Genomic DNA, 12,036 nt, shown 5'->3' on the forward strand with positions numbered 1-12,036 from the left:
TTAGATGAAACTATGTTTAGATGCCTCAGGGTTTACTTGATTCAGGCCACAGTGCCAGTCAGATGCTGTATATGTGAACCAGAAGGACACATAGCTTCAGTGAAAGCAGTTGGAAATTAACGGATTTCACTCTGGATCAAGAAATCAGAAACAATTAACGGGGCCCCTTGATCTGGCACAAGGGGGAAAAGGCCCAGAGAGGGAAGGAGCTTGTCTCAGGTCACACAGCAAATGAAAGAATCAAGACTGCGGTCAAACTTTTATAATTCTCAGTCATTAGTAACAATAAAAATATTAATAGCAAAATTATTTTGTTAGTGCTACACTGTGACAACACCTTACACACTTATGTTAGTTGTACTTTCGTTTGTTCAGGGATAGTTTTACTATATAGCCTGGGCTTCTCTGTATAGCTTCCGGTGCCTTCAAGTCTAAGATCCCCCTGCCATAGCCTCTGATGCTGGGATTGCAGATGTGTTCCACCGTGTCTGGCTACTTCACATACTTGGTTTAAAAACAAGACCCAGGTGTGGTGGAGCATACCCATGATCCCAACATTCAGGAAGCCGAGGCTGGAGGGTGGGATGTTGCAGGCCAGCAAATCTGAGCTAGCCTGGGCTGCACAGTGGGACCCTGTCTCAAAAAACAAAATCCTGGGGATATAGCTCAATGCTAACATGCTTGCCTTGTATGGGTTCCCATATTAAAAAAAAAAAAAAAAAAAGACTGAACAATCAAATGATCAGTTATAGGCTTTGATTATTCCCATTTAATAGATGGCAGAATTAAGATTCAAAGGCATTTGGTAACACAGCTAGAAAGTGTTTTTTCTATTCACAGCCTGAATTTTTTTTTTTGGTTTGTTTGTTTGTTTTGGTTTTCCGAGACAGGGTCTCTGTGTGACAGTCCTAGCTGTCCTGGAACTAGCTCTGTAGACCAAGCTGGCCTCAAACTCACAGCGATCCACTTGCCTCTGCCTCCCAAGTGCTGGGATTAAAGGCGTGCGCCACCGCCACCACCGCCCGGTTTCACAACCTGAATTTGAATGTAGGCCTCCATGGCTCTGAAGCCCAGGACTGATTTGTCAATAAATGCCAAACAGCAGTCTCTGAATGGGCGCTTCTGCTGGAGGAAAGAGCAAAGCAGAAGTGGGATGTGGAGGTCTCCTTGAGTTCCTGAGACAATAACCTATTGCATTTTCTCTGCTTTTTTTGTTCACGGCAGAAAACCAGAGAGGTGTATGGGAAAGAGCCGTGGGAATGTGAGGAGGAGGAGCTGGCTGAGATCCTGGTGAGCAGCTTGACCCTGGTGCAACAGGGTTTGGGCATCCCTTCACCCTGCTTGGCTTCTCTCAGCAGACCTGGGGGAGGGGCCCAGGAACACACTGTGCCCCTTAATCACTGGACTCCGCTCCCATCCAGCAAGGAGAACTTCCAGATGCTGAGAAATATGAAATCAACAAGTTCCACTTCAGCGACCTGCCCCTCACGGAGCTTGAGCTGGTGAAGTGCGGCATACAGATGTACTATGAGCTCCGAGTGGTGGACAAGTTCCACATCCCACAAGAGGTGAGGCCCGGAGCCACTCGCCGCCGGTCCGCACTCTGCAGCCCCTTCTAGCTCAGAGTTCATCGTGTAGTCTAGTCTGGCCTTGAACTTGTGGCTGTTGGTCCTGCCTCAGTCTCCGGTGTGCTGGGACTCCAGGTGGGAGTTGCTACATCCAGATCACTCCCCCATCCCACCCCACCCCCCACCCTTGTCCCTCCTTGACTTTAAAAGAGCAGCTTGGTCTATAGAGCATGTGGGAAGATTGTGTGCTCTGCCATTTGGGATTCAGAGAATGTGCCTAGGGCTTGGCTGGGTCTCTGTTAGAGAAGGCACTGCTCTTCTGGATCAAGGTCCTGAAGTTCTCGCGTGGGTGGCAGACATTCGCTAAGTTCATAGAAACAGGCCTCTTTCACTGCAGGCTTCCTTACAAAGGACACTGTGGGAGAATGTGTGTGAAGGAAAGGGTGCACAAAACCTTCTAGACCTTGAAGGTAGTGGTTCTCAAAGTATCTGCCTAGACCACATCAGTCCTGCCCAAAACACTGTCGAGATGCTTTACACACCCATACATCCCATAGTCCCAGACATAGAACGTGCTATCAGCTCTAAGAAATCTGACCCTAACGGGACCTCCAGTGATTCCGAAGTACACTCTCACTTGAGAATGATGGGATTCAACAGTCCTTTCTCCCAGGACAGTTGCGCCCCAGGCACTTTTAGGGATCACCGATGAAGCTCAGTCTGTGAAGGATGTGGGCAGCTCATGGTTACCTGTCTCTAACACCTGCTGTCAGAGTGTCGAGCAGTAGATGACTTTCCTAATGCTTCTTCATCTGTGGCTCCTTTGCACTGTTTGGGTCACTGATGGGGTCGGAGGACCTTGGGTCTCCCGAGGGAGGTCCTGGCCACCTGGGCAGGTGCATGCTGCCTCACTGACATGTATGTTCACAGGCCCTGGTGCGCTTCATGTACTCACTGAGCAAGGGCTACCGGAGGATCACTTACCACAACTGGCGGCACGGCTTCAACGTGGGACAGACCATGTTCTCCTTGCTGGTGGTACGGAGGGCTGTGGGATGGGGCAGTCCCAGCAAGGCCATTTTTATGTATTGACTTTTAAGAATTGTGAAGTTCTGTCTGGGAATGTAGTTTAGTGAGAGAGTACTTGCCTAGGAGGTTCAATTCCTACTATTGGGGGGAAAAGAAAAGAATTGCAGAAGTAATACAAGCATAAAAAGAGCTCCACGAAAAAGCTGGGTGTGGTGGGGCATGCCTGTAATCAGGACACGCAGGAGGCCAGAGCAGGTTAGCCTCCACCACCTAGCAAGGCTCTCTCAAAACACAAACAACAACAAAATTCCAAGAATAGGCAGGTCATAAATCTTACCAAATTTTCTTTTTGTACAACAGACACACACACATACATACACACACAGCATACATGCCATTTATTTTTGTGACCAATGGAATAATCTATAATCTCTCTCTCTCTCTCTCTCTCTCTCTCTCTCTCTCTCTCTATATATATATATATATATATATATATATATATATTTGAAAAAATATATACCATACATTGTTATGTTCTTCCATTATATCCGTTAACCAGATTTTTTTTTATTTATTTTAACTTTATTATATATTCATTGGTGTGAAGGTGTCAGATCCTGGAGATCTGAACTTACAGACAGTTGTGCGCTGCCATGTGGGTACTGGGACTTGAACCCAGGTCCTCTGGAAGAACAGCCATTATTCTTAACCATTGAGCCATCTCTCCAGCCCCCATACCAGATTTTTTAAAATTTATTTTTATTTTCTGTGGATGAGTATTTTGTCTGCACAGTGCACCATATGTATTCAATGCCTAAAGGGACTTGAAGAAATCATCAGATCCCCTGGAGCTGGAGTTTTATACTATTGTGAGCCACCATCTGGGTGCTGGGAATTGAACCTGGGTCTTATAGAAGAGCAGCCAGAATTTTTATCTGCTGAGCCATCTCTGCAGCCCCAAGATTCTTTTAATATATAAACACATACCCACATAAAACACATCTTCTACTATATGAAACATAAAAGTTACCACTGAAGTCATTTTTAGATGTACAATCCAGGGACATTAAGTACATTCACAATGTTATGCTGTGTTTGCCATGATCATCTCTGGGACATTCACCTTCTCAAACAGTAGCTCTGTACCCATCAAACAATAATGCTAGTTTCTCCTAGCCCCTAGGCAACACCACTTAACCTTCTCTCTCTATAAACTTGACCACTCTAGATATTGTTATAAGTAGAATCATAAAGAATTTGTTCTGTGTCTGACTTATTTAACTTAGCATAGTGTCTACAAGGTGCATCCAATTAAGTTTTTTACTGCTGCACAAAACACTTGTCCTTTGCAATCTGTGTGTGTGGAGGGGGTTTGTTCTAGGACACCTCCTCATACCAAAACTTTGTGTATGGTCAAGTCCCTTACATAAAGCAGGAGAGTATTTGTGTGGAATCTCTGCCTCCTGTATATTCTTGTTTAAGATAGGGTCTTGGAATGTAGCTCAGTTCAACCTTGAAGTCAATTAAAAAATATCTTTTGGGTCCACAACTGGTTAGACCCACAGATATGGAGCCCATACATACAGAGGGCTGATTGTAATTGCTGTACTATAATTTCTTTATCCAACACCCTATTGTTGAATATGAAGGTTGCTTTTTAATCTTTTACTATGACAAACATTGCTACAATGTCTTTGGGTGGCTTTGGTATGACTGCGTCAATATTTTTTACTCAGAAATTTCAGAGATCATCATAGCTCATGGAAAGTGTTTCTCCATACCGCTTAAGCTCCTTGTCTACATTCCTGCCCCTTGTGACCAGCAACACCTATATACTAGGACTTGGGAGCAGGAGTTCTAGCTAGGCCACAGAGAGTGATGCCAGCAATCTTAAATTTGGCTTTTCTTCCTTTCCCTTTTCTTCTGTCTCCCCCTACCCCCTACCTGTGTGTGTGTGTGTGTGTGTGTGTGTGTGTGTGTGTGTGTCTGTGTGTGTGTCTGTGTGTGTGTTTAGTGTGTATGTGTGTGTTGATACAAGGTCTCATGTCACTCAGTCTTGCCTTAAGCTCTCTATGTAGCTTGAAGATGACCTAGAACTACTGATCTTCCCGCCTCCATCATCATAGGCATGCAGGCATCACCACACCTGGCAATTTGGCTTCCTTCATGGGGTCAGTGTCAGCTGTACAGAGTTCTCCCCACCTTCACATCAACCTCAGCACAAACAACACTGAGATATTTGAATCATCCCCAGAGAAGAATCCTGGGTGTACCTTGACTGGTAGACCAGTTTTGGAAAGGCAGCTCTACAAGTTTGGCCGTGTTCAAAGACTTCACGGTGACATAATGGCTGCAAGGTTTTCAATGATCATTACATCCAACCAACCCCCGCCACTTCCAGGGCACAGCTACAGAGGTCCGATAGGATGACATGGGACTAGGCTGCTCAGCGTCCCTGTTTACCTGAAATTGTCTCAGTTCGGTACTGAAACTCTACAGCCTGAGTGGAGCAATCCACAGGTCACCCCGTGGAGCTGGAAACAGAATGAGATCAGACCTGGCCGGGAACATAGTTCGCTTGGTAGAGTGCTGGCCTAACACGTACAGATCCCTGGGTTTAGTCCCCCAACTGTGCATGGTGGCTCGTGCCTGTAATTTCAGCCCTCAGGAGTGGAAGCAGGAGGACCAGACATTCAAGGTCATCTTCAGCTACATAGAAAGTTCTATGTCCGGACCTACAAGATGGCTTAGTGGGTAGAGGTGCTTGCTGCTAAGCCTGATGAGTTGTGTTCTATCCCCATGAACTGTTGGTAGAGAGAGAGAGAGAACCAGCTCCCAAAAGTTGCCCTTTGACCTCCACATATGTGTTGTGGCACATACAAGCAAACACACACACACACACACACACACACACACACACACACACACACACACACAGAGAGAGAGAGAGAGAGAGAGAGAGAGAGAGAAGTATAGCAAAAATTTTTATTGAGTTCTAAGCAAGCCTGAGATACAAGAGACACTGCCTCAAAAGTGAAAACAAGGGAGCAGACTTACATGTGTAGACTCCAGCCTTGCCTGTCCACCTGTCTCTCTGTCTTGCTTGTCTTGCTCTGTCCCACTAAACGGTAGTGACTTATACCTCTAATATCCTTCCAGACAGGAAAGCTGAAGCGGTACTTCACTGATCTGGAGGCCTTGGCCATGGTCACTGCTGCCTTCTGTCATGACATCGACCACAGAGGCACAAATAACCTCTACCAGATGAAGTGAGTCAGCTCTTACCACTGCACCCCACCCCACCCCCGTCTCTCCCCTCCCCCCAGATTCATTACCCAGATATGTATAATCCCTGGGCTGACTTACCAGAGAAAAGCCTCTCTATCCATAGCCTCCCACTTTCCTTGCACTTAGGATCTAGGTTTAGTCCTAATGTAAATGGAATAATGATTTCCCAAAGATGTCCACATCCCAAACCCAGGGGCCTGGGAATGTTGACTGGCACTCAAAAGGGACTTTTCAGCTGTGGTTGAGTCGAGGAGCTTGGGATGCGAACCAGAATGGCATGCAGGGCTCCTGCAGTCCGAAGGGTCCTGGTGAGAAGGAGGCAGGGAGTTAGGAAGAGCTAGGCTCCATCTGCTGCCTCTGAAGATGTCAGAAGGGCCTACCAGCAAGGAAAGCAAGTGGCCTCAGGAAGATGGGAAGAACGCAGAGACAGACCCTCTCTTCCAGGGCCTCCAGAAGGAGAGCACCCGGGGCCCCACATTAGCTAGCTGAACTCCAAGGCTCAAAGGAGCTACAATGTATTGTTTTACACCAGTAAGCCAATGACATTTTGTTACTGTAGCAACAGGACATTATAACTTTATACTCTTTCACTCTTCCCGGTTCTCTGTCTTGTGTGTGGAACTGATTTCAGCCAACATGTTAGTCATTGTGAAAGTTCATTCATTCACCTTGCATTTGTAATGCTCCTGGGATGATGAGCTGTATTAAAAAAAAAGACTAATAATCATAATAATAATGATCATGATGATGACAAAAAAAAAAGACAGCCCCCATCTTAACCAAATTGTACATTCCAGTTGGCCTCTGAGGCATTGTCCTTGAAGAACAATCTCATTGAAACTTCATGATAAGCTTTGAGCTGGATAGACCACAGGTGTTACCTCAGTGTCTTAAGTAGGTTTCTGGTGCTGTGATAGCCACCATGACCAAAAGCAACTTGGAGGAGAAAAGGGGTTATTTCATCTATAGCTTATCATCCATCACTGAGGGAAGTCAGTGCAGGAATGCAAGGCAGGAACCTGGAGGCAAGAACTGTAGGTGGACTTTTCTTTCCTGCCTGCCAGTTCCCAAATAACCAACATAGAGACTCAAAATTATCCATAAATGCTTGGCCGATAGCTCAGGCTTATCACTAACTAGCTCTTACAACTTCAATTAACCCACTTCTAATAGGCCATGGAAGAGTGCTGGTCACTGGTATGTTCCTCAGGCTTCCATTCAACTACCTTTCTTATACCTCTTGGGATCACCTGCCTAGGGGTGGTACTACCCTAGTGGCTGGGCCCACCCACATTAATAATTAATCAAGAAAATGCTCCACAGACTTGCCTACAGGCCAATCCAATGAAGACATTTTCTCAGTTGAGGTTCCCTCTTCCCAGATGACCCTGGCATGTGTCAAGTTGACAAAAAAAAAAAAAAAAAAAAAAAAAAACAGACAAAAAAATCCAAAAAAACTAATCAGCTCACTCATGCTATACGGGAACACCAAGACTCCAAGATTCCACTAGACTCCAAGGCCCATGGCTTATAAGACATTCAGAGCACTAGAATTCATGCTTCCCCACATCTTCTCACTACCCTTCTCATGCTCCAAGGATCATGTTACAGTTTACACTGTGGTCTTTGAGTACTAGGCATAGCATTGTAAGTGTTCAACAAATATTTATTGAATTACAAAAATAACCCAACAAATATTTCTTTCTCGTGGGAATTCATTGACTATCCCCTAAAACTTGGCTATCTTCAAAAACATGGTCCTCTGTGGGTGTGTGTGTGTGTGCTCATGTGTGTGTGCCCGTGTGTGTGTGTGTGTGTGTGTGTGTGTGTGTATGTGTGTGTGTGTGTATGTGTGTGTGTGTGTATGTGTGTGTGTGTGTGTGTGTGTGCGCTTGTGTTCTTTTCCGAGCTAACAATGTCTAAAGAGTCCATGACCCAGAAGAGGCTCTCAGTTGCTTGTGAAGAAAGGCAAAGGAAAAGTTAGGATATTTGACATCTGCTCCTCATCTTCCACTGTTTCCTTTTTATTTTGTGCAAGACCCTTCCTACTCCCTCCCCATCAGCATCTGCCTACAGAATTAGAAGATGGCGGGACTGGGTTATAATATCTTTAGTCTCCATCTTGGCCATTGTATATTGGATATTCATCCTCTCTCTCTCCCTCTCTCTCTCTCTCTCTCTCTCTCTCTCTCTCTCTCTCTCTCTCTCTCTCTCTCCCTCCCTCCCTCCCTTCCTTCTCCCCTCCCTCCCTCTCTCATTTAGATCACAGAACCCACTGGCCAAGCTCCATGGGTCCTCCATCTTGGAAAGGCATCATTTGGAGTTTGGCAAAACATTGCTGAGAGAGGAGGTAGGACGACCCTGGTCTCACAGGAAGCCTGCACGAGCACGGGCGTCCTTTTCGCCCTTGGCCGAGGCTGTCATTGTCTGTCACCATTTAAGGTGGCCACCAGAAGAAGAGGGACTTTACTACCAGCGCCATTTCTCAAAACGTGTCTAATTCTTTTCTTTAGAGCTTGAATATCTTTCAGAACCTGAATCGCCGGCAGCATGAACACGCAATCCACATGATGGACATTGCAATCATTGCCACAGACCTGGCCTTGTATTTCAAGTAGGTATTTCTCCTCGCTTCAATGTTAGCAATGATTATAGTAGCAAATGCCATAGTTCCTACTGATCTTTGTTCTGGGTCAGGTCTAACACGTCATCCCTGTAAGGTAGATACTCTTACACCCAACCTCCAGGGAAACATATTTGCTAAAATCACATAGATCAGGGACATCTAGTCTAGAACGAAGTCTTTATTCCAAGCTGTTTCCATGTTGTTTTGTTAACTATGTGAATTTAATAACTTCCCGATCTGGAACAGCCCATGTTAGCAGCCCAGCTGCAGCCTCATTCTTAGACTTGATCTCTTTAATAAACTAGTGTGTGTTTCAGGAAAAGGACAATGTTCCAGAAGATTGTGGATCAGTCAAAGACATACGAGAGTACCCAGGAGTGGACCCAGTACATGATGCTGGAGCAGACACGGAAGGAAATTGTTATGTGAGTCAAGGTGGGGTTACCCCTCCGCAGCCTGGGGTGCAGAGGGTGGAGGCTCCACCCACAGCTCTCGCTGTTCTCAACAGAACCCTGGGACACTTGCCACCTTAGAGGTCTCTCACATTGCAAAGCATGAAGCTGTGTCCAAATGGAATGGCACAAGTCACGATATATGTTTCACTTTTATTTAAGCACCAAAAACACAAGAGAAAATACTGTTTTTATTTTATATATCTGCACACAAAAAGCATGATATTTGAAGTATTTTAATTATAAACTCTAGGATTTGAGTAGCAAAGCGATACAGTGTTTAAGTTTTGAACAAAACTTATACTAATGATAGTTTAAACACAAGGGGACCTGAGTATGATTCCCAGAAACCACATTAAAAAAAAAAAGCCAGACATGACAGAGCTCCGGGCACTGGGGACATGGAGATAGTTGGATCATGGGCCAGTCAGCCTAGCCTTGTTGAGCTCAAGGCCAATGAGAGACCCAATCTCAAAAAACAATATTCATGGTTGTTCTCTGCCTTCTAGCTACATACAGATGCATACATACACATACACATGGACTTGCACACACACGAACATACATGAACACACACACACACACACACACACACACACACACACACACTTTTTAGCATCTGTCATCCCAGATGCTAAATGGTAGAGGGGAAGCAAAGACAGGAAAATCACTCACAAGTTCATAGACTAGTTAGCCTGGAGTGTACAGCCTCCGAGAGTCACCTTGCTTCAGCAAGGTGAAAGGCGAGAACTGACTCCTGAAAGGTGTCCTCTCACTGCCACACCAGTGCTGCAGCATGCATGTGTCCCCACTCATGCCCCTGCACAGAACATCCAGAAAATTCTGAAAGTCTTCAACATAAGTAGGTGCTGAAGGCCTACATGCTCTAAAGGGGGATTTTCTATCAGTAGAGAAGGACATGCACTCACACACAGCCTTGGGACCACAGGGTGTCTCACTCTACATCAAAGTAAATTCCAGATGAACCAAGAATTTTTAAATAATTGGGAGAGAGGTGATGGGAAAGGAATAATTTCAGAATAAATTTTTCTAAGAGCGACCTGACATTTATAAGCTGTAAAAGATGATTGGATACAGTTGACTATTTGAAAATTAAGAATCTCTGCACAACACACACACACACACACACACACACACACACACACACACATGAGAGAGAGAGAGAGAGAGAGAGAGAGAGAGAGAGAGAGAGAGAGAGAGAGAGAGGGAGCCAAAGACAGAATTCCAGCAACAGTCTGAGATCAAGTATTCATGGTCCTTCTAACAGACAAGCAGCCAATCTCCTCAGCAGATGTGGATACAATTCGAGAAAAGGGCCAAGTCAACAGAAAAAAGACAATAGGCACACGCAGACCCTTGCCAGAGAAGGAATTACAGAATGTCTGTAAATGAAGATGGTGGACCGCACACCACATACTGAGAGAAGCAGGGAACAGAACTCAGGCGAGAGACACCCCTCCTCTTGGCAAAGATGAAAAGATTTAGATCACTGTGTTGGCCAGAGGGAGGGGAGCGGGCACTCTCGTTCACCATGGTGGGAGGGTAAATAATAGGTATAGTCTTTACAGAGGACAGTGGGCTGGGGTACTACTGTCTGTGAAGCTGGGACCCCAAGCTTAGCTGTCTTCTGCAAGCAGTTTTCCAGTTGAAATAAAACTGGGGTTGGAGAGGGGGAATGCGGGGCAGGGAGGAACAGGCGAGTCCTGCGATAAATCAAGGCATCTTTCCTACTGTCTCAGTGAAAACTGTGGGGCTTCAGTTTGTTTTTGTTTTGTTTTTGTTTTGTTGTGTGTGTGTGTGTGTGTGTGTGTGTGTGTGTGTGTGTGTGTGTGTGTGTGGCTTTGTTTCTCACGGCACTAATCTCTTTAACAACCGCCTCTTCCTTGTCCACAAATTTCAATTCATTCCTTTTCTGGTCAGACTGCACATTTTCAAATCCTTCTATGCTCCTTTTTGTTTCCTGTTCAAAAGCATCCAGCAATATCTCTGCCATCTTGACATTTCCTCCATCAAATCCATTAGACCATTACTTTTAAATCCAGCCTCAATCTCAGAATACAAAGTATCTGTCAGACAGAATGCAGATGACTTACAATCCAATTCCTGACAGAGCCCTCACTTCTGCCTGAAACCTTGTGAGCACGTCTATACTGTCTCTTTTTATCAGCATGGTGGTCTTTTGAGCGTTCATCAGAATTAGGCACTGTACTTTGACAACCAAACCCTAGGCTTACTAACCTGCTTCCCCAAACTCAAAGGTCTCTCACAAACCAGTTCCAAAGGCTTCAGAATGACATTTTTCAGGTAGTCACAATGCCCTCATCCCTGGTACCACCCCTAGTTTCTCTTGTGTGGCTTTGACCAAGCCAGCTGAGAGAACAACCTAAAGGCAAGATCCCAGGCTGTAATCCCAGACTTGGGAGGCAGAGATGGGATTACAGCAAGTTCAAGGCCAGTCTGAGATACTTAATGAATTTGAAGTAAGCCTGGGCTAGATAGCAAGATCTTGCCTCAAAACCACCAGAAAGGGAAGGCACTGTTCTGCACGTGGTCTCTTGCTCAGCCCCAGGCACTTGGGCAGAACACTATGGTGGTGGGAAGGTATGGTAGAGAGGCTTCTTCACACCTTAGAAGACAGGAAACAGTGAGAGGGAAGGGGAAGAACTCTGAGCCAGCCACAGCCCCCAAGGACACATACAGTGACCTTCTTCCTCCAGCTAGGTCCCACCTCCTAATGTTTCCAGAACCTCCCAAAATAGGACCACCAGCTTTGGACTAAGCAGTCAACATCTGAGCTTGTGAGGGACTCTTCACATCCAAACCCTAACTTGTCAACATTACAAACACCACTGCTCTGACCCAGAAGCCCCACCTCTAAGGTTTCATTACCACACATTCTCCCACAGTGCACCAAAGGGTGTATGAAAGTCTTTGCCACGTGATTTCTAGTCACAGAGAAGACTGGAAACGACTTATGCTCCCTCCAATTAGAACCCAGGCTAAAAACTTACAATGTTGGTACACATCGCACTACCAAACAGACTTTGCAAAG

General features: G+C 45.5%; 1 protein-coding gene across 2 annotated transcripts in view; it reads left to right on the plus strand.

The window, feature by feature from the left end:
• Pde6a (phosphodiesterase 6A) overlaps nucleotides 1-12,036 on the plus strand; it is a 63,249-nt gene that overhangs the window by 35,453 nt on the left and 15,760 nt on the right. For both annotated transcript variants that reach the window (XM_059246175.1, XM_059246177.1), the window contains 7 exons: nucleotides 1,225-1,290; nucleotides 1,422-1,568; nucleotides 2,499-2,606; nucleotides 5,757-5,866; nucleotides 8,148-8,235; nucleotides 8,399-8,499; nucleotides 8,829-8,936. In XM_059246175.1, coding sequence (XP_059102158.1) covers nucleotides 1,225-1,290; nucleotides 1,422-1,568; nucleotides 2,499-2,606; nucleotides 5,757-5,866; nucleotides 8,148-8,235; nucleotides 8,399-8,499; nucleotides 8,829-8,936 — 728 coding nt within the window. The remainder of the gene's footprint in view (nucleotides 1-1,224; nucleotides 1,291-1,421; nucleotides 1,569-2,498; nucleotides 2,607-5,756; nucleotides 5,867-8,147; nucleotides 8,236-8,398; nucleotides 8,500-8,828; nucleotides 8,937-12,036) is intronic.

This window comes from Peromyscus eremicus, chromosome 19, assembly GCF_949786415.1.
Source record: "Peromyscus eremicus chromosome 19, PerEre_H2_v1, whole genome shotgun sequence".
In the NCBI taxonomy this organism is placed as follows: Eukaryota; Metazoa; Chordata; class Mammalia; order Rodentia; family Cricetidae; genus Peromyscus; species Peromyscus eremicus.